Source organism: Harpia harpyja, chromosome 3, assembly GCF_026419915.1.
Source record: "Harpia harpyja isolate bHarHar1 chromosome 3, bHarHar1 primary haplotype, whole genome shotgun sequence".
In the NCBI taxonomy this organism is placed as follows: domain Eukaryota; kingdom Metazoa; phylum Chordata; class Aves; order Accipitriformes; family Accipitridae; genus Harpia; species Harpia harpyja.
This window is the reverse complement of record NC_068942.1, coordinates 49,886,275-49,913,872: the sequence shown is the minus strand read 5'-3', so window position 1 is coordinate 49,913,872 and position 27,598 is coordinate 49,886,275. Positions and strand designations below refer to the sequence as shown.

The window sequence follows — 27,598 nt, the reverse complement described above, 5'->3', positions numbered from 1 at the left end:
ACTGTTTGTGGGAATAACTCTTTTTTAATTTGATTGCAGTAGTCCTAATGTCCTCTGTACAGCTGCCCACCAAGACAGCAGGTAGTCCACTCCATTATAGCTCTTGTACCAGCAATCACAGCATGACTGTAGGCTAAGGGGGCACACCTGCTGACACAAGTTCGAACCATTGAGTGTCCTAGTTGTACAACTTTTGCTGGATAGTGAAACTATTTAAAATATTTAAGATTCTTGATTTCTGTGATCTATACTTTCTTCATGTTTCACACCTGTTCTTTATCTTTGGTTTTGGTTGGGTTTGGTTGTTTTTTTAATATCCTTTCAAGGTCTTTCAAACTGTTGCATTTATCTGCTTCAAAATATCTTTAGTTTTAACCTTTGAAGGTAGAAGAAATCAGGATCTGAATTTTTTTTTTCCTTTCACCTGGTTTTGACTATAAATATAAATGCATTACTCCATATACACAATTAGCAAAAGAAAATAATTGGTATTCCCCTCTCAGAGACTGATATTAGTAGTACTGTGTCCGGGAACTCTATGGATAATGCTTTAAAGAAAGTATTCTTTCCCCTGTGTGTCAGTTTCCTTTACCTTATCCTTTGTGTACTGTCAATTCATTTATACTTTCACTGGCTGTTTTCTGGTAGGAAATTGATCCAATTCAGTCATGCAAAACACACACTTCAAGCCAAATAATTCATAGTTATCTACTTGGACAGATAAAATTCTATAGTTCAGATGGTATTAAAAAAAAAAAACCACAAAACAAGCAATAGTGCTTTTAACAGACATGGTTTTATTTCTGGTTTGGTGGTGGTTTGTGTTTTGGTTTGGGTTGGGGTTTTCTGTTGTTTTGTTTTGCAAAGCAGATGCATGGGCTAGATGTGTAACAGTTTTAGTGCGTTTTATACTTTCTGAGGAAGAGACTTTGTGTTTTCTATTTTTCCATGAAGTGTGCCACAGCAGACCAAGCTTAGATGAGATGGTATTCAAATGCTAATCTGCTGATCTGTTTCAAACCAGGCATTAGTATGCATTCCCTGTCCGTAGAGCATAACTGAGAGGACCCGAGTCATTAGCTCAATTGGCCCTCTGTAGAGATGATTAATAACCCTTCAAAAGGCCAACTCAGTTCAAAAACCATGGAAGTTGATGCATTCTTTTGCAGCTCCTGAGGTGTACACTTCACTAATTATCTCCTGATTCCATCATTCAACCTCTAAAAAAAACCAAGGTCTTGTATTTTAGTCTATATATTGGAAGTGTTGAAAATAGTGGCTAATTTCTTGCCCTGTGAAGGAGGAGAAGGACTTTTGTGGTTCCATTTTATTGGAGGAGGGAGAGAGTCGCTGGTTTTAGTCTTTCAGAAAAAATGACATATCAGTAAAATCTGCTAGACAGTATCAGAATTGTCTTTGGCAGTTGAAGTAAATGCATGCTATAGCACTTGGGTGCTATACTACTGAATGCCTCCTATTTATCTTAAATTGAATGGTGACCACTAATGTGTAGTATAAAAATAACTTTTGGAAAGATCTAACTTCATTTTTTAATCAGTTTTGGTTTCTATTTAATTGATTTACAGTATCAGTGAGATTATTGCTTTTGGGGGTCAGTATATTTTAATGATTTTTTTTTTTGTCTTTTTGTTTGTTTGTTGGGGGCTTTGTGACTTGATGATAATCGGTACTTGGTAGAGGAAAATTGGAATGTATGTCTGTAGTAACTTCTATTGTTGGCATCTATAGATGATGGACAAAATTAGTGCAATCTATACAGACTTGTTAAGTAACACTTCAGTATTGACCTGGGACCCAAAATGAAACTTTGAAACGTTTCCAAACTGAAATATATTTTCTCTTTTGGCTTCACTTAACATTTCAGCTATGACTTTAGGTCTGGCCTCTTAATGTATTACTTAATGTGTCAAAAAATATTTCATGGCCTTTGGGTTTGTTCGTGGCCTTTGGGTCTGTTTCCTTCTCTCCTCTGTATCTATTTGGGTAGGACCGCAGTGCTTAGAAGGCTTTAGTGAGTGTCTCAACCTGAAAAGTACTTTCATTGCAAGCCAAGCTAAAGACGACAAAATAATTGCAGATTGTTGTTTGGTTAGGGGTTTGGGGTTTTTTTTTTTTTTTTTCGGTTGGTTGGTTGGGGTTTTTTTGCACAAAGTAGAAAGGGAAGCAACATAGTGACAATAGTATGTAAAATAACAAAATTATAAGAGACTTTTTTTATCTGTTTAGGTGGTCTTAGTACTTTTGCCAGTGGGCTATTTCCTGTGTTCTGTTTTCCTTTGGAAACAGTTGTCTCCTCAGGCAGATCAAACGTAGACACATCCCAACTGAACTACTGGCAAACTGTTAATCTGCTGAGGAGCAAACAGTGAATCTGTCAGATGTAGAATGTGAAAATATTACAGTGAAACATATTCACATTATGTGGGTTTTAACAATCCTGTTTGGTAAAAATGTAAAGGAAATTATGATCTTAATGTTTAATAAAGACAGTGCTAGTGATCATTGCAATTACTGGAAACAGTTTTTTTCATTTATAACTAGCAACATGTATCTAAGGTGGTAATGAGTTTCTTTTGGGGGGGTGGCATATTAACAGTTGGTTTTGTTTGGTTTTATGAAATGTAATGAAAAGGATGTTGTCCCTCAATAGTGCAGTACAATGTGTACAGTACAGTCGAAAAATAAGGTCAGATGCAAAGGCCTCTCGCTATCAGGATCTGTAATGTGCAAAGAAATAAGGGCTCATTTTTTTGTGCTCTAAAATAAATTAATGAAGAAAACTCCTTTTGTAACAATGGCAGTATAGATTATTTTTTGGAGTAATTTTCACAGGAAAATTTTTTACAAAGGAAAAGCTACTATAAGCAGTAAAATGTTACTGCAAATTAAAAATTAATGCTACGTTAGCACAGTAAATCATTAAAAAGGTTTTTAAGATACAGAGTTACACTACAGAAAATAGTAAGAGTTATTTCTAGATTCTTTTTTTTTTTTGAGACATTTCTATGTCTGTAGGGTATCTATTTTTCTCATTAAGCATGAGTCATCAACTGTCTTAAACCTGTTTCCAAATTTCATGTGTTAAGTAATAGCCAGGGGCAGATTCAGGTTAGGTTTTCATAGCTTCAGAGCTGAGAGATTAAATCTGAAGCCAAATTCCATTTAATTGAGTTATGAATAAAGAGAAAAACATAGTCTTCCACATTACTGGCCAGAAAATTTGGGGCCTCTGAGGACTACCTGGAGTATATTCCTGTAAGAATTATGCCTATGAAATAGCAGTAATTCATCCTGTAACACAAGGAGCTTTATTGTGGTATGGCCTTTCGATGTGTCAGTCTGTAAGTAAGTGTTGATATAGTAAAAGTAGCAAAGTACACATATACTTCAGTTTCTAGACACTTTAATTACTTGCATCTTGTTCACAAAGTGAAACAAGCTCAGTGGGTAGCTGCAATAAATCAATAGTTGAAAGAAAAAAAAGCCAGTTTGAGAAATGCCATCATTGTACAAATTTAAAATGGAGCAGGAGAATAAAGCATAGTGGAAAAGAATGGAGGGTAAATACACAACCTAAGTGTTGGGTTCCAGTTCAGCAAGACACTTATTTCTGTAAAATGGATGTTTTTAGCACTTCTTAAGTTGGCCTTGTTAGGGTCTCAATTTCACTTGATTTTCAAATCACTATTCACATGCTTAAATAGTTCAAAATTTTAAATATTACTCACATATTACCTTCCATCTCATGGTCTCAAAGTGCTTTGCAAACCAAATTGGCATACAAGTAAGTGGAGGTGACCTCTGACCCTGAAATGCTGTTGTTGAACAGCACATGGAAATAGTGAACATCTTGGCAAGAGACTATACTGTCTCTCTTCAGATAACTGAAGCTGTAGGGAATATTTGTGAAGGTTTAAGAAAGTCTGTTTATTCTGTGGGTTCTGTCAAGAATACTTGTTGGTTGATGCCATTGAAAAAGACAACTCAACCACTGAACTCAGTGTGCAAGAGCAAGCATTGAAAACCCTTGGTTGCAGATGGGCAGAGAACTGATTTCCAGAAGCACGATGGGCACTGGAAGTGTGACAAGGATGCTGTCTGCTGAACTGTCCATAAAATACTGCACAGGATTCTGTCCCATGGAGGTTTTTGGTCTTAACTTAAACTCCCTTGATAGTGTTTAATATGTAAATTTGTGAAAATTGGTGTCTAAAGTTAATTTGCTGCATTCACACTTTTTAGAGCAACTAAAAAATTGGGGGGGTAAGACTGCATTTCAGAAGCTTGTTCATTCATATGTGTATATATGTATATATATGAAATAAAAAATTACTCTCTGGACTATTACGGGGATACATAGGATAGAGATGGGACCTGCTGCTATATAAAATATCCTTTGTATTAGTGTAAGACACACACAACATGAGCATTCTTCCAGATCTAATAATAGTAGTACTGGTAGTCTTATTCTTATGAACTTAAATCAAGTTCAGAATATTTAGAATGTGCATACTTTAGAGGTGATTTTTTTTTTTCCCCCTACTTTTACATCTCAGGCTACCTGAAACGTACGTGTTGCTTGCTGTATCTCAGTTTAGTTGTCTGCAGAAAATAATTCAGACAGCAAAAAACATCAGCATGTAAAAATGTCCCTTCATAGTAATTACTACACTTCCAGGGATAAGATGCAAGAAAAGCTGGATATGTGGCTTCTGCTGAGTAAATGTGTTGTGGGTTATATACTACGGGTAGAGTGCTTCATAGGTTGACATACTGGGTTTTCTTGTTGTTGAATGGACAGGATTTAAATAACGGGCTTCAGTTAAAATAATGTATGATGTTAACTTGGCATTGCAGCCGTTGGCCCACTTAACTTGTTTTTCTTCCTGCTTGGCCTTTCCTTTAATCACCCCTTGTACTTCCCCACAGATGTGTTTCTGGGTTTTTTGTTGTTTTGGTTTGGTTTGCGTGTGTGTTTGGTTTTTAATATCTTCATAATCTGAAGTGGTCAAAGTCTACTAGCCTTTTTTAGTTGCTTATATTGAGACTTGGATGGTATCATGCCACATGTGAATGTGAATGTTTTTGTAGAATTTTGTCGATCTGAAAGTTTGAGTCATAAGAATATGGAATAATTTGCCCACTGCTGTTCTGACTTAGGCTGTTGTGTAGCAAAAGCTAGGGATTTTGTATTGAACAGATGTAATAGAGTCCTTTCTTGCATCTGCTGTGCACAAAGTATTTTCTTTAGTAGTAGTCTCATCTACTGTATTTTAGGTCATTGATTCAGTACAAAATCAAGAAAACAGCACAGTTTTCTAAGTCACTTTAAAAGCTCCAGTAAACACTCTACCCTTTTACAACAGGGTCCTCTGAGACTGTAGGATCTTAAAAGTCATTGGCTGATTTGTTCCAGAACCTGACACCTGTCAAGTCACCTAAGCAAACTTAGAAATGGAGAACTCTTTCTTGATACCGTACTTTTTGTGTGAGTTAGTGAGTAATGAATTCAAACTTTAGTTTTCCAGAGCCTCTTCCTGCCCCTCAGGACACTTGCTGTGTAGTTCAAACATTGTTTTCAGGCTGGTGAGGTAATTCCTAGTGTACTCTCTGCATGCGGATGCACATCTGTTAACTTGTATTGGAATTATGCCAAATTCCACTTATTAAGTTTAGAAGTACTTTCATGGTATTGACTTCAACTGGTTCTCCATAGTTGCGGGTGCTGAAGTGACCAGAATGTGATAAAAGGAATATCTCAAGCCACCCACACAGATATTCACTGTGGTTTGTATCTTGAGCCATGATTTCTTAACTAGATTAAAGTGGGGTTTTCTGAAGTGTGCGTAAATCCTTACAAGGCTATTTAAAGTATCCTGTTCAGCAGGGTCTGTGTAGGACGCTGCCTTCCTTTTAAGGAAAAGGGAGAAAAGAAGATTGAAGCTGTAGATGATCCAGACTAATACAGAAGAGCACACACTATGGTGGGCTCAAATTCTCAGTCACAAAATACCTACTGTCCCAGGACAAGGTGAACTACTAATGCAAAATTCTCTAGGCCAGGATCAGCAGGAGCTCTACACTGGCTGAGAGGTCCCCAATGAAGACTTTGGTTCCTGGGTTGTGAGGAATTCATCCCTCTTCCCTGGGACCTGGCTGGAATACCTATTATCTTCCTCTGCAGTAACAGTGCCTTGTGTAGTGGTTTGACCCCAGCCAGCAACTAAACACCACGCAGCTGCTCACTCACTCCCCCCCACCCAGTGGGATGGGGGAGAAAATCGGAAGCAAAAAGGTAGAACTCGTGGGTTGAGATAAGAACAGTTTAACAGAACAGAAAGGAAGAACTAATAATGATATAGTACTAACAATAATAAAATGACAATAATAATAAAAGGATTGGAATATACAAAATGAGTGATGCACAATGCAATTGCTCACCACTTGCCAACTGATGCCCAGTTAGTTCCCGAGCAGCAATCCCCCCCAGGCCAACTCTCCCCAGTTTATATACTGGACATGATGTCACATGGCACAGAATACCCCGTTGGCCAGTTTGGGTCAGCTGCCCTGGCTGTGTCCCCTCCCAACTTCTTGTGCCCCTCCAGCCTTCTTGCTGGCTGGGCATGAGAAGCTGAAAAATCCTTGACTTTTAGTTTAAACACTACTTAGCAACAGCTGAAAACACGAGTGTGTTATCTACATTCTTCTCATACTGAACCCAAAACATAGCACTATAACAACTACTAGAAAGAAAATTAACTCTATCCCAGCTGAAACCAGGACACCTTGGTAGATCTGTTGGAGCACCATCCTGTCCTCTCAACTAGGTTATAACTAAAAACATATACGCAAATCAAATTTGGTATATTTGACTAGAAATATCTCAAGAGTCTTCAAATGCAGCTGACTGTATGCAGGAAAAAGGAGGTGGGAAAAGTTTGAAAGTTGGCTGCTTTGCAATATGGAATAGTAAAAGGCAATTCCAACAAAACCTGGAAGTTCAGTCATCATTCTGGAAGTGAATATGTGTTTAATAAGATTCCTTTCCAAATATTTGCAGTTAAGCAGAAGCTTTTTCTCTGGCTATAAAATGAAGTCTGCCATTCTTTCCAGTCTTAACTGCATCTGTCTGTATAACTGTGCCAATAGGAAAAGCAGTTGCTTTGGTATCAATACCTTAAACTTCATATACTACAGCAATATAGAATAATTTAAACAAGCTATTAATTTATAGCTGCAATACGTCTATCTTCCTAGCTTTAAAAATTTGCTAGGAATGAAAAAAGAGTCTGTCAAGAAACTGTAAGGACTGTATATGGTATGATGGGGGCTTAAAGTGTTTAAACAGGCATAAAAACTATTTTTAAGGACATGTGTTTACATGGTTCTGTGAAAAGTAAATATAATGGAAAACTAGGTGCAAAACTGAAAGGCAAGGCCCTCTGCCAATAAGCAGCAGTTTGTTACTAATGCACTCGGTATGTTTGGAAAACATACAGGCTCTCACTTCAGGCTTATAGCACTTTATGGTGTGTTAACATGTGGAAAAAAAAAAGTTTTTTCATTGCAACCCTAAGCAATTTTTTTTTTTTTTTTTTTTTTTTATTTGAAGGCACCAAAAAACTGTTCTGTCTAGTCTTTCATCTCGGGAAGATATTGCATACCTTAATCTGAATTTCCAGGGTAACTGATTTTTTTTTTATTATTTGAGTTCTGGTTTACTATTCAGTAGATAAAAATAACTTATATGTAGAAAGAACAAATACTACCTAAAACTATATTTTGAACAATGTATGAACAAACCTTAATTAAGAGATACATATCTCATACATCTTTATCTTGAAAGCAATGAGAGTGAGGTTGACAACTTGTTACTAACAGTGATGCAGTAGATGCTGATTTAAGCAGACAGATGATGCAAATTGTTTGTTATTTGAACTATTGGGAAGGGCTCTGGGATAAACAGTGTGTGTTTAGACTTATGAATAGTTTGCCTCTGTTGTATCTGAAATCTTCTCTTTTCTTTCTGTTTTCCAATTTGATGTCAAAACATGCTGTGCCTAAAGAAACAGAAGGAATTAATTTTTGGTTAAACTGCTGTGCCTTTAGGGCCACTGACATCCCCTTGTCCTATTTGGCAAGTAGAGAAGGTAGAAACTGTGCAGCTTCTCCCTGCTTTCAACTCCTTAGATCCCAGATGGTGAGAAGGCAGCATTGTCAAAGGAAGGACAGAGGAAATACGGGCAAAGGTAGGAAATGCAATTCTGAGAAGTCAAGCCTCAATTTATCAGACATTTTGACACCTGGCAAGCCTTGACATGCAAGTGGGAATTTAAACTTGCCCCAGTTTTAGCTGCTTTTGTTTATTTTCAGGGAGGCTAGCTGTCTTCTACTGCAAAGATACCCTTTTTTTTCCTGTACCTAAAATTAATCCTGGAGGTGGCAGAGTCTGGGTTCTTCTTAGCACTGTCTTCTCAGAGCATTCCTGAGGTTAGCTGAGGTTTAAGAACCGTGGCAGATATGAAGGTTGCAGGAGGTAGCAATTGGGCAACTATAGTGGGAAGGCTTGAAGTTCTAGAATTAATTTAGATGCCACATTAAATCAGCATTTAGTTGAAACTGCTCTGAGAAAACATGAAATACTGCCAGTTTTGGTGTTCAAACTCAAAGCTGGAGTTGATAGACAGCAAAGCTCACAGCCATCATGTGAAGCAGACTGGAAATAGTTTTCCTGAAATCCCCACGGTATAGTAAGACAGTTTCATGTATCTGGTCCGTATTCTTTAATACCTAAATAAGTCAGAATGTATCCATTTGTTCCACCTTTCTTAAAATCAGATAAATGAAGCTGAGGATTTGGAAAGTTGCTTTGGGAAATTCTGGAAATTGCTTGCCAGGACCATACTTTGCTTATAGGACCATGTGGCCTGAACAGTATTAGCTCAAACTACCTTGGAGCATTGCAGAACAGCAATAATACAAGTTTCTACTATCATAAGGGTTGAGGAATGTGTTATTTAGTGTCCTTTCCCCTGCCTAGTCCCCATTTCCTCACTCTGGGAAGAGAACAGAGAGAGTAAGATTTTGAAATGTAGGGGAAAACAATTGTAAGGTTGTTCTTGTGACGGAAGGAAGAGCTCCTCATGTTAGAGGAATAGAGGTAAATCATCTTTTTTCTTGACTTTTGCTTTGGAATGATGTAGGTGAGAATAGAAAATGAGGGCCAGGCCTTGTAGATATCTTGTTGGTATTGTCTTTTCTTTCAGCCTTTGTACTTTATGACATTTGCAAGAAAGAAACGTCTTGGGTTTCCTCAAATTTCTGAGGCATTTCCACAAGTTACTTGTGCTTTGTCCTCTCAATACAAAAACTCAAAACATGTTGCAGAATTGAGTAGCAATTGGACAAAGAAACAAAAAAGTCACTGTTTTTTTGATGGTCAGAAACTGCAATCATCAGCCTAACTGGTAGCCATAGCTTACTAGAATTGTGTACATGACTGTCAGAATTTTAGTCAATAAGCTTTTTGCAAGTTTAAGAAATAGTTGTTTCCTTGGTGGCTGGGAGTGAAGGGACTTGCAGAATGAGAATTAAATGTAATTGCAAAAACAGAAGTCTGGAGGGAGAAGACAGCTTTTCAATATGTAAATCTGGAGAACTGGAAAGTATAGAGCAGTAATTATCTCTGTCACAGTCTGTTCATAAACCTACTTTTTTTCCTTAAGAACTGTCGTGAAAAAAAAATGCGTTTCTACCACAAATACTAATACATAATTTTACCTATTTCCTGATAAAATCTGTATGGGATATTAAATAATATTTTTAATTAAAATGTGCTGCTGCTTTTAAATTTGCTCTTTTTATTCTGACTGAATCAAAAGCTGTTTAGGAAACTCCTGGCTGTTTGTAGACTTGGTCTCACTGAAAAGAAGAGTTTGCTTTAGGGCAACATTTCTACAAGAAGGTAGGAATGATTAAATTCTAGATACAGTGACCATGAAATCACATCAAACTGTCATGGTATTGAGTTCAACTTTCTCTTAATCTCAAAAAGATCTTTCTTTAAAAGGCTTTAGATTGTCTGGAGTGCATTCTAAAGATTTTTTCCATCATTAATTAATAGTAGCCAATTTGACAAACTTTGCATCATTGGTTATTTATGAGTTGAGGGATGAGTATCCACTGTACAGGATTTGACATACAGATAGATTATGCTGATCTGACATTAAATTGATGAATAGTTTTGGATTGTACTACACAGCCAATGCCTTCAGTAGACTTCTGCAGGCCCACTCAGGAGTGAGTCTTAGTCTGTCACTTTCACAAATTAAATAATTTCATAGATGAAAGTAATTTTTTGAGTGATCTTACTTCATTTTTTACTTTTTTTTTTTTCTTCCCTCAAGAGCTAGTTACACAACAGCAGTAAAAGTTAAGGCTGCTTAATTTATTAATCTGTGCAGTGCCCAGATAAAAAAAATTCTTATTATAATGTGAACAGTTGCACCAGTCACTGCCTGCTTCAGGACTTTGCACTTTTTAATTTCTCCCTTCAGTAGTTATGTCAGTCATTCAGCACTTTAGAAATACACTGCAACATGACTAGAAATTTTGTGGGGCAATCAAGCCATTTGTCATAAGATTACTAACTACCTAGAGTTTGAATTATTAAATACACAGATCCAAATTTAAAGAACATCCAAAACATACACAGATATTCAGAGTCAAGACTTCAAAGACAGACATTGCTTTTTACATATGTATTTAAAATCTGATAAAATAAATAAAAGTTCATGGTGCGGTGGTTTAGAGCTTTCAGGCTGTTTCTCAAGGGCGAGTATTTTAGGGTGAGTATTTAAGGAATTAACCATTTTTCATTATTTTATCTTTTCCATTCAAGACTCAAGAAATAAAGAAAATATATTCCGGACTGCAGATGAGATGAATTTGGACTGTGACTTTAGTCTCCCTTAGCTTTCTGTGTGAAGAGCTGTATTGATTTGCTGCTTAAGATGCTAGACATGCATGTGGTCCTGGATTCTAGCTGAGATCTGGAATTCAAATACATTTGTTTCCATGTGTTCCAAATGATGAGAACAGTGACTTTTCTGACTGTCACAGCATTTTCTAAAGCTAATTTTGATCTGACTACTTCTGCCTCATATTCTCTGACCTGCTTTTGAAACAGAGTATTTTGCTTAAATGCGTGCCTCTCAAGCTTTAACAACCTCTTTGAAACTTAATACCAAACTTATTTTTATTTACGATGCAAAATGGTTAATAATGTCTTCAATCCCAGAAGAAATAGTGCTGTTTCTGACTCAGCACTTTTGGTTGTATGTTAATCTAGTGTTTAAAAAAAACCAACAAAAAAAACCAAAACCAAACCTCACAATGTCTTCCGTCATAAATTGCTGTAGCTGTCTTATCACACCTTCTTTCTTACTTTACGAATAACTGTAGGTTTCTTTAAAAAATAAATAAAAATTTAAAAAGCTTATTTATTTGCATCTGATGACACACAGAAATACTGTATGGACCAACCATCTATTGACGGGTTCCAAACAAATGTACTTTGTCCACGCTAGTACAGCTTCATATTTTGAAGGCATAATGTTAAGCTCTGTTCCGCTCCTCCTCCCCGCCCCCCCTGCCCCCCCCAAAAAAGCAAAGCAAACAAAAAACGCCACCTAAAACTGAATCATAACTTAAATATTGTCTTTTATTAAGGTAGATAATGATTGTGGAAGATGTTAATGATCACATCTGAATGACTTGTCAGAGAGGGAATGTGGCTAGGAGCATGTAATTGCTTTCAAATTTTTTCAGGTTTAAGAAAAGAATTTTACATGTTTGCAAGGTACCACCCACTCAGTGGCTTGTGTAGAACAGCTCTAGTTTGCAAAGCAACATAATGAGCAGCTAGTGAGGATGGTTTTCCCAGCTGCCAAAGGGTTTCACAGAGTTGTAATGATTGCCATACTACTGTCAAGCTCTCATGGACTAAATGAAGGTTTTAAAACATGTTTGGTCGGTTCATGTGTAGCTGGTTGTTTGAATGTTCTAGAAATGCTAACTTTTTCCTAAAATACCAAGACACAAAAGGTGAAGTGCAAGTAGATCTGTTTGGCTTTGCGCAATAGTCACGAGTGTGAGACCTAACGGGAGAATTGCCATTTTTCCAAGAAGATCACATCAGCTAACGTGAGACTGAATTTCTACCTAAGATGACTGAGATACCCAAGACCCTTATAAGCTCTTCCGTAGAAGAGCCCTCTTGGCCTCTCCCAGAGTTACTGTGTGGTGGATGATATAGAAAGTCATCTAATCAAGGTGTTTTTACGGTTGATAGCTAATAGGCATTTTTAAGAGTTGCTGAAGTTTAGGCACTTAATGTAATCTTCTTTTGCCAAAGTACAGGGCACTAACAGCTTCAGCTGAAGACAGAGCTGCTGTTCATTTATTATTAAAAGTGCTATACAGAGAATTTGGAGAATTAGATTTTGCATATGACAGATCAGCCAAACAATTTATGGAGATGTTGACGTTAGACATTTAGTGTTTAACTATTGTATCTGTAAAATTTTGTGTTTTCATCTTGAAATATGTAATGACCCCTGTTTTCAAGAGCACTGGAATGTATGACATGTAGAAGCCTTCACAGCAGTGAGAAGCCTCCTGTGCTAAAGTTTAGGGCAATATATCTTGTAGTTGATTATTCATGAGATTCTGAGCAGGAAGAAATAGCAATTGATCACATAATTGTTTTGTCTAGTGCTTCCTAGTTTTGAACACTTTGTTTTGCAATGCTACTAGTGTTAATTCTGTATGTGGCTTATGGATAGCATGCACAATTTTTTCTTTTTAATATTCATTCAGCAGTAGATTATTGACTGTTTTGCACAGAAGGGGAATAATTCACAGACCATAAAACTTGAGCCACTGTTAGATAGCCTTCTATTAGTACTGCTTTGTAGAAAATATGTGAAACTTGGTATAGTGGAATGCTATGGAGTTTGCCATAACTTTTGAATTTTTCCCATTCAGTGTGTAAACTTGCAGTAAAAACAGAACCTGTACATACTATGTAAGTATAGATAGGATGCCTGTCACCTCTGCTTTATTAATATTGTTGGGCTTGGGTGCATAGGCCATTGAGCAATCAATGAATCTTTAATACCAATCTCACTTAGTAGTATCTAGTCTTTGCATTTCAGTAGTTGTTCTCATCTAATTTTGCTGCTACCTTTCCGATACTACATTGGTTTTCTCTGTTCTGTACTATTTGATGTGCAATTCTGAATTGCATACTGCACCAATTTGGTTCTCAGTCCTTCAACTGCTACGAAGAGACTTCTGGCAATCTGTTTATTACATTCTTATCAATAGTCTGGTCAATACGTTAAGTCCAACTATGCTTTCTATTCCAAAGTAACTTCTTAAAAACAATTGTCTGCCATGTGGAATGTTAGTATCTGATTTATTTTTTTTTACCTACTAAAATTTCCTTGGAAATGAATTTTCTGTTTATCAGATTAAGCTCTCATAAGGGTGCTTGGACTTTCACATGTACAGACATACACTGAACTGAAAATGTGTAAATCTGAGATATTGAAAAGAATTTTTCATATTAATCGGCATTTGCTAGTCTATTCCAAACTTCATTTAACATCAAGACAGCGATCTGTACATTGGTAAATTTTCATCCTAAGAAACAATATTAACTTCTTAGCTTTATAGAATGATGAGGTATTACATCAGTGTTTACTTACTGTAAACTGTGCCCCTGAGTGCAGAATTGCACGCAGCGTGCATCTTCAGAGTGGGAAGCCTGTTAGTTTTCCTGATTATTTGGGTAAAGGGGGTGCACAAAAATAAGCAATCTTACTATTCAAGTCTTGATTATTTTAAAAGCGTTCTTTAACTGCCAGCATCTAAAAGCAGAGAAAAGTGACTTTTCCAATAATACTCTTTTGGGAGGACCATATGGATAAAAGGATTTTTGGAAATAAAGAGTTTAAGGACAAAGGTAAATGACACACCAGCTTTAGCAGTTTGTGCAGTACAATGATTCTACAAATTATTTCTTCACTGAAAGTTGAAACGTGTTTGGAAGTGATTTAACATACAGGAACAGATAAATAACACGTAAATAAAATACAGAGTATGATTATAGAATGTGCCTCAAACTGCTTATAAAACTTTCAAGGAGGTTAAAAGATACACTGATGAAAAGAAAATTTGTTTGTTTAGAGAAAAAGTCTAATACAGGAAGCCAATTTTCCTGCTGTTGAAAAGTTAGCTTTAATGTTTAAGTAATGTTTGAAAACCTGATGCTGAGTTAAGGATACACTAATTGGAGTGGTTTATAGTGCTTTCTTTTTCAAAGGCAGGGCAGTCTTGCATGACTGACTTTGTGGTTTTTAACATATGTTTTGTTTATAACAAGTAAGATCGTTCTTATTTATGGTCTTTATTTGTGGTACCTAATTGTTTTTGGGGGACTGGAGCAATCTTAAGTTCCTTAATTCTTATAACTATATTTTTCACAGACTGTTGTCTCATTTGGTGGGTTTACTTTCTCAATGCAGTAAGTGCGTATACTTACGTTTGTTGACTGGAAACTGGAAATTGGGATTTGAATGTCATAGATGTAGGTCATGCTTGTATAACACCACCAACATGTGACATGTTGTGAAAAGACTGGAGAAACCTATATTTTTTTTCAATCAATCACCAATATGAAAGTCAGTCTAATGTAACAGGATTTTTTTAAAAAGTACATAAATGGACTTATACTTACATGGACATGTCTCCCTACACCACCACCACCACCCCCCTCTTTGTGTTCTCTTGTCTAAACTGACAGGAGAAAGAAATGAATAAGAGGTTGGGTATGAGAAACATCAGCTAATTAGCATGGGGGAAAAGAGAACATTGAGGTGATTGTAAGAATGCAGATGGAAAGACCTTCATTTTAGTTCTGTTTTTCCCAGGGTGTTGGCAATTTAAGCTGATAATGGTTAAAATATATCCAATTTTGAGCAGTATAATGCTTGTTTGGCATCGCACCATCATACTGACAATAAGAAATGTTTTTTCAGCATGATATCCAGGAAGGGGAATGTGTTCTACTGTCAGAACAAGTGACGTGTGTTAACTTTGTGGGACATTGTAGAAAATACACCAGCAAACCAGCTACTGATACAGTGAACTAAACAGCACATTGCTGAAACATTAAGCCCATTTCAGTTATATGTTTTTTTATTTTATATGTTCAGTGACGAACAAGAAACCAGCTCAAGCTTCTATTACGAAGGTGAAGCAATTTGAAGGCTCTACATCTTTTGTCAGGAGAACACAGTGGATGCTCGAGCAGCTTCGCCAGGTCAATGGTATAGACCCTAATCGGGTGAGTCTGAACAGTTATAGAAAATGAAAATTGAGCTCTTTTATAGCTGATTTGTGAATCAGACATTCTTTCACTATTTGAAAGGCATCTGGAAAGATAAGATACAAGTTTAAGTGCAAATTCTCAAAAGCTCTCAATTTCAAAAGAAATAACTCAATGGAATATGTGAAATAAATTTTAATGGGAAAGATGGGAGGAGGTCACAGCTCATATGGGCTTTTTTCTTCCTGTCTTTCCCTACTTTTCCTACTCTCTCTCTTCTTTGTAAAGAGAAAAATTAGAGCCTTGTTTGCCTTGTCTTCAGCTATAAGCCTCTTGGGGTCCGTTTTGGCATGCAGCTGTGTTGTAAGATAGAGCAGTAAGTAGAAGCAAGGACAAGGAGAGGTTAGTGAGGTTCAAGTTTATGAAATATTGTGAACTTTGCGGTTTTTTTCTAGGACATTCCTCGGATCCTTCTGCATTTCTTATCTTTTTCTACAAAGTGTGGTGGTGTGGTTTAGTTGCCAATGGCACAAGAATGTTGATTTAAACAAACGAAAAAAAATGCCAACAAAAATAAAACAAACAAACCAACCCCCCCACTAAATAGTTTTGGACTTATTCCTTTAATGTGGAATATACAGCCTGCCTTGAGCTGTCTCAAGACAAAGTTGTACTAATATGTAATAAGCTTATGAATACAAATCTTCAGTAGTAAAACAGCAGAATTAGAAGTTAGGAATGTGGCTCATACTATGTGATCACAAAGTGACTTACTGTGTTCGTTGTACAGGAAAATATGTTTGCGACTGACCCCCTTGGTTTGTTCAAAGCTGTGCTCTGATCAGGCACCTAAGCATCTTTACAATGGTGCACCAAATTCTGTTACTATCCAGTACAGTCTTTTGTACAAAAAAGAAGCCCTGTGGCCCCTGCCCTATGGAATGCAGGGAGTGGAATTACATTTTCTCTGGGTAAATGGACAATGAAAATGAGAGCAATGCCAAATAGGTAAGGGGTAGGAATTTTAGGCCCTTTTCCAGCATCTTTTATGCAGCTATGTAAACAACAGATGCTTGGGATACTCTTAGATTGAAAGTCCTATCAAGTTCTTAAGCTTAGACGTGTTCCTTTCAAACTTGTCTTCCTGTGACTTCCTAGTGTCATTGATTCAAAGAAAGCATTTACTAGATTAGACTAAAAAACAATATTTAGCAAAAATTGCTAAATATATAGCAATACTTCTTGCATAAAATCAATTTATTTTGGCAGTTGATGCATGGTATAGAGCTGGGCTTTCATTTGTTCTAGGAATACTCTTGTTCATGTTATCCTGAGACCTATGCAACACTTTATGATAATACAAGAAGTAGGACTTGCTATTTGTTTTCCTTCTTTGGCTAAGCATTGAGAGCAGAACCATGTCTTCCATAATATAGTGTAAAAGTAGATTTTGTGCTGAGAGGCACAAATCTTTGCATAATATAGAAGACACATCTAACTATATATCTGTAGATAATAAGGATTTCTTATGAGGTTCTAACTTTTCATTTTTTTGGTCTAAAGTATTTTTGTTTTCAGGTATTTTTGTCATAGCTGAATATTCTGCATTAAAAATACCTGCAAAAAAAAAACCTTCCTGCCTGTTTTGGTTTTTTGCATCCAAAAATATGCAAAGGAAAAATAATCTTAGGATAGTCTTGAGTTGCATGACCATTCTGCTTTTTCCAACATAATTCCTTTTCAAAGATAATAGCTCTATATCTTTCTCCAAATCATTTATAAAACTGGAGTAATAGTAGTGTGTTTTTTTTTCTTCTAGGATTCCCCAGAATTTGATTTACTGTTTGAAAATGCTTTTGACCAATGGGTAGCAAGCACAGCTTCAGAAAAATGCACATTCTTTCAGGTTCTACATCACACTTGTCAGCGATACCTTACAGACAAGAAGCCAGAATTTATCAACTGCCAGTCTAAAATTATGGGAGGTAAGTTTACTGAAGCTGGAGTACTTTGTGCAGTTGGACATGAAATGATTTGCACATGAGTTATTCTGTGTTCAAATGAGCTTGCAGCCTAATTACATCATGAAATCATGGTCTGAATATGTTAACTTCACAGTAGTAAACTTCTAGGCTTCAGCATTTCTCCATCAAGCACCACTTCACACTCTTCCACTATCTTTGTTTCCCTAGTCTTCAGTTCTAGAGGCAACATCCCCTACCCACCTTTTGAGAAGTCATTCTCATCCCTCTTTTTAGCAACCTCGATTTCAATTTGTCTCTCTACTTTTGTTCATCCAGAAACATTACTGAGTGGCCTGAAATACTTATACTAAAAGCCTGTTCTGCATTGCCATTTCCTCAGAAGTCTGTGAAAAAGTGGTTATTACTAAACTTCCCATGGGTTTTTTGGAATTTACTTTTATCTTGACAGAAATTGGTTAGTTTAGAGTTTTGTTGTTTCATGAGTCACATATCTTAAGGTGAATTTCCAGAATTAGACTAAAAAAAGTCTGGTTAGGTAGAAAAAGTCTGGTCAGTATGTGAAATTGGTATTTTCCATGCACTTCCCGAGCAACAAAGACTATTGGGGGGGGGGGGGGATTTTCATGTATTTCAGAAAGTATTCTTCAGGAAAATAAACTCTTTTAGTTGTTCCCTTAGACTGAAATTTCTGAAAATAGTCTCCTTTTTGTCTGCTTTAAAGCAGAACACTTTTAAAAACTCTTACACTTTCCATGTTCTTCACAGCTGGAATAAAAAAACCTGTTTTTCTCAGTGAGTCTCCAAACTGTAGAAGAGAAGTGCAAGCTGACTTGGGGTTTTGTTTAGTTGTTGTTTCTTTCCCCCAGTAGACATCATTTATAAATATGGAGAGCCTTATTCAGTTATTTCTGGTAATTCTCCTCTCTCATAAATCTACAACACATTCCTGTACAATATTATCAGAACTATATTTTGTGCAGCCACCTTTATATGTTCTTTTTTCTGGCTGTTATTTTGTCTTGTGTCCCTTTCCTCTAAAACACTAAAGGTAAACTTGAGGAAGGGGGAAATCATCTCCAGTTTGGTGCTTACATTTTAGCTACTGACACTGAGGTTACCCCTAACTTTGTGGTCATAAGTCAGAACTGTTCTGTCAATCATACTTTTAGTGTCTTCTCAAACTAAGAAAAAAGGCACGAAATTTCTTGTAAACTTCCTCTCTCGTTTTTTCCACTTACACATTAATAGGATTTCCTTTGTTTTCTTTTTGGTGTGGTGGGGGGAAGGGAGGAGCAGTTTCTGCACTGATGGAAGAAGATATTCTCTACAATTTTTCCATTTCATATGGAAGAAATCTCCTATCAAGCCTTTGTTTGTCAACTGTTTGCTAATGATGCTCACGTCCATCCTTCCTGCTAATAAGTCAGTATTAATACACCACCACACATTTCAGCCTTTGAAATTATTTTATGCTCAGCTTGACCTGTCCAAAATTGAGTTCCTGATTCAACTGACCCAAATATTAATCTTTATCCTAATCAAGTGTCATCACAGTGGGGAAAAAAAAAAAAAATTGCCACTGAGGTTCATAAACTTCTGTTCAACTTCTATTTTTTTAACACACATTAGACCTTACCATGTCCCATGAAGCATACCCGCATTCTCTCTATTGCAACTTCATAACTAAAATAGGCTTATTCAGCCATCCTCCGATACCAGATGGTGACTGTTTCCATATTCCTTGCCTGTCACTCTGACTGCACAGACGCAGCCTGTGTGTGTACACACATGGTACAGAGTACAGACTATGGATGTGGTAGAGGGCCAGGGAGTAATAAATCTTGTCATGGATACAGTGCTTCTGTTGTTCTTCACACTGTCAACGTTTTCCTCACACTGGGTTACAGACTCCCTGTGGATAAGTTTTAAATTCGACAGAAACTGTAATAACTGTAAACCAAGTACTAGTTGACCCTAAATTCCAGTGACTTTCTGTGTGTTAGCCTCACTGAGCAAAAGATTTAAAAAAAAAAAAAAAAAAAAGAGTACTCATTAGCAAATAACCGGTATCAATAATTATAAAAGGCAGTGCAATCATATTACTGGAAATTGTGTTGTAATACGTAAGGTGCAATAGTGTGTTTAAACGTCTGCTGTTCCTTTCAATATTCAGTTTGGTATTCTTAATGCAATGCTAAGTTTTCTACAGAAATACTGTATCTATACTATAATTACATGCTTTATTGGTGTGTTCATGCATAGAGATAAATTCGTACTCAGTTCCAAAGCATTGTCCTAGCACCCATGCTGGTATTTCCTGAAAATATAGGTAGTTAATTATGAAAAAATAGATGAAATTAGCTTTTTAAACTAAATTGTTTTAGTTGTAGAAAAATTCTTTTTTTCTGCTATGTTTAGCATTTTTCCTAATGTTCTAGTATACATGGGAATATATTTCACAAATCTTTCCATCATCTTCAAAAGCTATTGCATTACTTTATATTTAATTGTATTTATCTAGTAGAGCCATGCTTCCTCCACTGATTAAAAACAAGTAACTGTCATAGCAGCTTTGAAATATCTCCCAATTAAAGGCAGGTCTCCTTGGTAATATGTAATACTGTGAAGTTAGTTCAGTCACTGGGTTATGTTAGTTGGTCTGTTACTTTGAGACAAATGGAGTAATTAAGCGACTGGAAGCAGCACTATTTATTGACTTTAGAAGCGAGTTGCTGGTTGGCAGGTGCAGGTACTAGGGAGATACCTGCAGTTCTGCTAGTCCTCGTTTGAAGCCCAGGGATGGGCCAGCTGTGTATCAAAACCCATTTAGTCTGAAACCTGCAGTATCAGAGTTTTTTATGGAAAATGCAGTGAAATGTGTTGTCGATCTCAAATTCATCCTGACTGGAAAAAGTAAGGTCCAACTGCAGCCAAGCAAACCAAAGAACATATACTTGAGGATATAGCTTGAAATTAATTAAATTCAGTTCAGAATTTGCACCTTGGTTGTTTTGTTGTTGTTGTTTTCTTGGGGTATTTTGCTAATTAGCCAAAGCAGTATATTCAAGTCATTCGGTCAGATTTCAGATAAAGCATGTCACTTCATCCCCTCTACCAAGGTACCATTTATATTTTAAGTGATATTCTTTTGAACTTTTGGGGGGCTATGAAAAGTAATACTCTTTTTGGATGGTTAGTCAGTTTAACTTCTCATACCCTACAAGTATTTTTAAAATAAATTATTAGAATATATATATGCATGCACCCATGTGCTTATGTGTGTCATGATACAGATATGCACATCATATATGTAATGTGTATCTTGTAGCTAATGCATATTTTGAAAACAAAACAAAAAAAATGCCACCAAAGAACACTTCCTCCCAAGTGGAACTGAAGATGAAAGAACTTCAAGGGCTTGTTTACAAGCTTACTTATCTTATTGAGCTTTATTTCTTCATAAAGGATAGGAGTGAAGAAAGTGAAATTCATGCTGCTCCTGTTTCTGCAGGAAGTGCTTAGGAGCTTAGCTGTAAGTAAATATGGGTGTCCCTGTGGAACTGCAGACCCTTTTCATTGCCTTCCTCCTTCTACCTCCTCCCACACACACACACTTCCTCCTACAGGCCAGAGTCCTGGCCCTGATTCTTCTTCTCCAGAACTGTTTTTTGCTTTATTTTCATTTGAGTATCATGTAAGTATATAGTCTGTAGAGTTAAATAGGCTAGACTGTTTTCTAATGACATCAGTAATTACAGATATAATGAGAACTGATTAAAGGTGTGGGTGCTAATTCTGAGAACAAAGAACAAATTCAAATTTAGGAAGACTGTAGCAAGATTCCTCCCACTAGTATCTTGTACTAAATATTTCAAGTTTGTCTTTTGTTTAGAATTTAGAAGCGCCCTCTCCATAGCTTACGTGTGTTCTGGATGTTATTTTGGAGAGGAAAGGAAAGGCAGGCATTTGGGGTAGAGGGTTTTTTGATTGAGGTAGGAAATATTTTCCACTTTTGTATCTTTCTAACATACAGGTTCTGATACTGGAATATGTCTAATTTGGAGTATCTTTGTGTTAATTGTTATTCGGTGGCCAAGTTGAGCAGATTGTATTGCTTTTATCTCAGTAATATAAAAAACAAAGCTGGAGATGAGTGGTGTGCAGAAATTTTGGCATCTACAGGTTGTGTTTGTTAGAACAGCTTAATTCTTGACATAACATTAGGCTGACACTGAGGATGAGTTTGATTTATTTCTGGATAGAACCCTGTGATACAGCATTTGACGCTCTTCAAACGATTTCTGGGCCTGTAAGAGTAAACAGTTGCTGCCACCTTTAGATATGTATTAGAAATGCATAATCCTTGGAAAGGAGCAAGACCTCAGGTTGAAGGAAGATGATGATCTTGTGTTTTTGTTTTGGTTTTTTTTTTTTGTTTCAAGCTTTGTCCTACCTATATGCTTTGGTTTTAACAGTCATTCTGCTGAATTAATTAAAATATGTTTAGAAGCCCAAAGTAATGACATCTTTGCCTCTGTAACCTTTTCTCTAGGACAGCTGGCAGGAGTTATTAATGGATCATTCTTTTCCTTCTCCAAGAATATATTGCCAGTGTGAGAATGGTAATGAGTACTTCTTTTTGCATACGCTATTGACTCGACTTAGCTTACCACATTTAAGCCCTGGGAAGCATAAAGTGGTGTTTACCATACTGTGCAAGATTAATGACTGACTAAAGGGGAGGAATGAGAACTTGCTATTAGGGATTAGGATGGGAAGAAGGACAATTGTTGCCCTCCCTCCTGTCAGATAACTGGTAGTTGTTGGTTTCAATTCTTACCTGATTTGCCATTGAAGAAAGTATGTAATTGAACATATTATTCTTATAGACTTTCACTTGTACATTAATTCTGATGCAAATGAATTTGAACAAACAAACAAACAAAAGGACGAAGTATCTATCATGTGATTTGGGCTGTGTTTTGCTGTTTTGAAATTACCAATTGGATGAATCTTAGCAATGTTTCTGTACAGAAACAACAACATTTGTTGCATTTGATTAAGGTATTTCTTGCCAATGTATACCAAATACTCAGTTGCTTTCTTTGGGGAAAATAAAGGCCACTGTCAGTCTAGAGATTGAAATATTAGAAATAAATTTTCTGCTACCAAAGACCATTTCAGGTCCTTGCTTTTACGCCCTGCATGTTCATGTCCAGATTAATTCTGCTTTACCATTTTTTTTTTGTTTAACTGGATGGATTTCAGTTGTCTTAAGCATAAAAGCCATGTGTTGAGATCAGAATGGATAAGAATAGTTGAGTGATTGTTCCATAGAAATATTGCATATAATCAGAGCTCTAAATTAACTTTCTAAAATGGGAATCTTGGGCAAAAAAGTACATTATGTTCTTGTAAAATCTGTAGGGGTACATAAAATGAGAAGGGACATTTATCAGTGTAAAGGTTGGTTCCTTTTTGATCTGTACAACTCTGAGATGAGATATAAAGAAACCATTAAACAATATATTTTCTTCCCTTTTCTGAAGAATGAAGGTCTAAGTGAGGTGTTATCTTCAAGATGCAGAATATTACTGTTTTTCATAGAAATGGGAAATTTTTTTGTGTCAAATTATCAGATTTTGGTGTTTACACAGCCAGAATGGAGTTCTGTGCTTCAGTACTAATTACTGATTCTCAAAGTTCCTGGTTGGTTAGACTGTCATTAAGTATAAATATTAGTTAGTATTGAAAATATAACTAGCTAAGGTTAGTTTTGATTTTTATAAATGTATTAAGTTAGAGTTTAAAGTTTTCAAGTTTAAATAAATTTCTCAGTTTGGAAGAGGGTAAAGGTTGTGGTAATATGAAATTGATCCTAATTAGATATTTCCTTAATTTATAGCCAATCGGCAATATACAATAACGTCCTGTCCTGGCATCGATGCCAGTATTTAAAAACGTCAATGGGAGAAGTACATGTGAAATAGAGAAGATAAGTTTTTCTGCAGGACAATTGTGACCTGTCAATTTGGCTCTTAATCATTGTGCTATATATTCTCTAGACTTTAATTATTAATTTCTAATTTCTGTAATTTTCACTAAACTTTAAACTTCAGTACTGTATTTTGGAGACGGGAAAGCAGGGACATCAAAACTATATGGTGATGTTGAACCCTAGAAGAAACCAAAGTGTGTGAATGTAATTGACTTGAAAAATTATAGGTATCTTACCCTTTTTTTAATGGAACATTTATTAGCACTAAACCAGTTCAAGACAAAAAGATCAAAGGTAGAAAGAAAATTAAAAAAACACTTAGCTTATGAAAATCCTTGCTTTAATGTGCTGCCTATGTAAAAACATTTAAAAGATTAGCTCTCTAAAGATTTGGAAGTAAACTATTATTCTCATGTTCTTCTGATCATCAAGCAAACTAGTAATTATTGAGGTTTAGGGGATGACTGTTGTGCAGTTACTCCAGTTTGCCTACTGCAGTATTACATCCCTTTGAGAAGGTGGTAATACAGACAGCTAGACAGACCACTAGTCTGATCCACTGTGGCAGTCCTATTTACTTCTCTCCTCTATAAATAAAATACAATTTGTTTATAATGCAGTTCTACTGAACTGCTGTCATATCTGTAGTGCATTCCAGCACCTTTGAGCCATATGTTTCTGTGTAGTTTCACTGTGTGTCTGTGCCTTGATAAATATTTTCCTAGGAAATTGCATTTAAACTGAATGTATTGTTTATTGTGGCGTGCAAGTTACTGCACCGCTGGTTTTGGTGCATTAGAGTTCTGCTTGAAAAAGTGCTTTTGTGGAAGAAAGTGAACAGCCTGTAAAATAAACTTGATAAAGTAGTAAGTTTCTGCACCTCAGTCATGCCATGAATCTGATTCCAGGAGAATCAGTGTCACAGTGCTACCTATGACAAGAAAAAGCTTGTGTGGGTCCCATGTTGCATTAAAGTGAACACTGGAGATCACATCCTCCAGCTATAAAGTAAGTTGCTGTATTTCAGATGAAATGCAACTGCCTGGACTCATAAAGTAATGATGACATTGCTAAGAAGTTTGCAACATCTTTGAAATGGTGGCTGCGGGTAGCTGATATTTGCTGTGCTTCCATAAAGAAAATTGCTGATAAGTAAGCTGAAGAAAAGTTAATGTTTTTCTTCTTTACTGGTTGATTGGTCTTAGCACAGCTGAGTTATTACATATTCAGTTTGTCAGTCCTGTAAACCCACCTCAAGGATTACTTGAGCTGCTTCTTACCCCAGAGGTGGAATTTATCATGAATGTAATTTATGATAATAGTGGCAAAGCTATTCACTGCCAGTTTGACCCTGATTTGTTTTACTGAGATGTCTTTTACTGTTTCACCATACGTGGCTTCAGTAGTTTAGTGTTTTTAATAGATTTTGAAGGTACAAGTCTGATTTACATGGTATATTTATATGTATATAGATGTAGTTGTGTATAGATAAAACATATGTTTGGTTTCGTATATGTATTTTATAGTATTTTGGAATTCATCAGTACTTGCTTAAAATGAGCTGGATGCTAGTTCTGTTTTGATGCTGCTGTGCATTAATTGATCAGTGAAAGCTGTATACTGGTCACCTTGTGTGTAACGATGTGAGACCAGCCAGAGTTTCTTCATCCTTAATGAAACTTCTTTTGATCTAGCCATACTCTGACATGGACAGGTGGTTGTCCATGTTCATAATGACTTCAGAACTATTAGAAATAGAAAATGGAATTGCTTCTCTTCTTTTAAAAAAAAAGAAAAAAAAGCAGCCTTTGGTGATGGCCAAATCAAATCTTTAAAAGGGAAAACTGCACCACCTGAATGCCCAGCTGTTTTAGAAACTAAATTCCTCCTTTTCTGTTCCTGCAACCCAGTATTTATGTTTGTTCTTTAACCCACTGTTACTTCATTTAATGCAGCCATTTTTCTCAGTCAGGAAGGTGAATGTAAGTGGTGCATCGATAGTAATAACTGGAAATAAACTACTGAAAATACCTCTATGGGACACACTTTTGTGTGAATCCAAATCCATTTCGTAATATCTGTGAGTTTCTGAAGTCCTTAAGAATGAATTTGGCATAAATTCTTAGGTTGCTTGAGACAAGAAACCTCAAATGAAGCATTAAATAACAGTTTTTCTTAGGATGACAGTTCTCTAACCATTTGACCTCATCTTGTTTGTAAACCACTACCTCATTTGGAATGCATTGCTTAGAACCATCTGGTGCTTAATGAATTGATACATATTTTTTTCAGAGTACATTTCTGTTATCTTTTTAAATTTTGATTCTTTCCAAAATTTTGATACTTTCTAGTTTCAAGTCAGAAAGGATAGGACTTGATCTGTCTCAAGAATCACTTCTTGGTCTTCTGGGTAAAAAGCCTATATGCCACATTTTTCATAATCGGTCCCTTTCAAAGTCATGGGGCAATGACATTACTATTCATTTGAAAGAAGTAAATAGGAAGTGTAAATCATCTTGTGCTTATTGTCCAGCATTGCTTCCATTCCAAAAATCATTCTAAATTTAGGACAGTGTAGTCCTTCATAACTAGCAGAAATTCATTAGTGTTGACATTTTCAGTTTTCTATACTTCTGTTAACACAGATAGGAACAGTTCAGTATACATATCTCCACTGTGTGGTTTCACAGCAATAGCTCTCTTTCTACTTTGATAGCATAGGTCATTTCACTTCTGAAGGATTTTAGCATCTCCTTAACTTTTCACAGTTCCCATATTGACATAAGAACTAGTAGAAGACCTTGTTTGGATAGTCTTATTTACTAACATTTCATTTTTCTTTCTCATTGTTCAGATGCAATGTTAATTTGATAGCTGCATTTTAATCTGTAATAACTATAGTATATGGGATGCATTTTTTCATTGTTTTTCATTTCTTTGTGTTTGGGGGGGGTGGGGTTGTATTGTGTTTTTGATTGTGTTTTTGCCTTCTTGTAAACCTGGTATTTGAAAACACGGAACTCAATATGCCACTACAGCAGAAAAAAATCAGAATTGTTTTCCCTCTGACTTACGTTCTCACAGTTCAAACTGCCTTTGAATATGGCTGACCTTCCCAGGTTCAGGGCTTCCAAAAAACGAATTGAAATATAGTATTTAAATGTTGGAAAAGTCCATGCTAAATCTATGTGAAGATGAGGCAAATGACATGAATTAAACTACATTCTCTGTCTCCAGACTTTCTGGGAATTGAGGGGAAGGAGGAGTAAAGAGAGTTATTCAGCAGCTGGGATGTTGGGAGGTGATCCCTTTTGTTCCACATGGTAATAAAACATAATCCTTTCCTGGTCACCTGGAGTAGAACTTCCAGAGTCAGGAAGCAGGTTAGAGGAATAAAGGAACAGAACAACTAAAATGGCTTCTGTATGTGTTAATGCATAGTTAATTTTGTATTCAGCAAAACTAAATCTAGAACAAAGAAATACTATTAAGTATTTTATTGCTGAACAATGTTCCCTCCATGTTTTCATCTCTCTCCTCTATTACAATTCTGTGTACATAACTTTAAAAAAAAAAAAAAAGTGTGCTGGCAATGCTGTTCAATAAAATAGCCTATTGTAATTCTGTGTAATTCTGTTATCCACCCACTGATTTTAACAGCTATTTCATCCTAGCTTAATTATATATATCCAGTGTCCACATTTGAATAGAATGTCAGTCCCTTTTCTTCTTTGGCTTAGAAGAAGCAGCTAGTTTCTGGGTGTCATAGCATATTTCATCTGGTCTCCAAATGAACATACATACGAAAACTTTCTCCTAACCCAGGTTTCTAAACTGTTTAGATTTCTAACCTGGAAGAGGTAAATTTAAAATACAGAGTTTTAGACCATCAGTCTAGGTAGCAGATAAATAGGAAAATGTCTTCCAGGCTACTCAAGCCATTTGAAAAATAACCCATAAAATTTAGTTGCAATGACTTGATATTTTTATGATTCCTTTTCATGGATTAGCATTATTGTTTAATATAAAACATTAAGAAGTAGAACACTGTATATAGTCTTGATGATGTCTTAGACCAAAGTGTTGGGGGTTTTGCTGTTCAGAATTACTTACAAAAGGATTGTTTCAGAATGCCTGCTGGGGCATGACAGTAATTTTCTAAGTATATAATTTATTGATTTTCTGTCTTTCTTTCTG

The 27,598-nt window shown here is 36.1% G+C and overlaps 1 protein-coding gene across 3 annotated transcripts in view; it reads left to right on the top strand.

The window, feature by feature from the left end:
- Window positions 1-27,598, top strand: part of STXBP6 (syntaxin binding protein 6) — a 119,983-nt gene that overhangs the window by 72,340 nt on the left and 20,045 nt on the right. For 2 of the 3 annotated variants that reach the window (XR_008234481.1, XM_052782514.1), the window contains exons 3-4: window positions 15,306-15,436; window positions 17,238-17,403. The exons of the other annotated variant lie outside the window; for it this stretch is intronic. Coding sequence is in view for 1 of the 2 variants with exons in the window: in XM_052782514.1 (XP_052638474.1) it covers window positions 15,306-15,436; window positions 17,238-17,403 (297 nt within the window). In the remaining variant the exon portion in view is untranslated. The remainder of the gene's footprint in view (window positions 1-15,305; window positions 15,437-17,237; window positions 17,404-27,598) is intronic. 3 annotated transcript variants of the gene reach the window in all.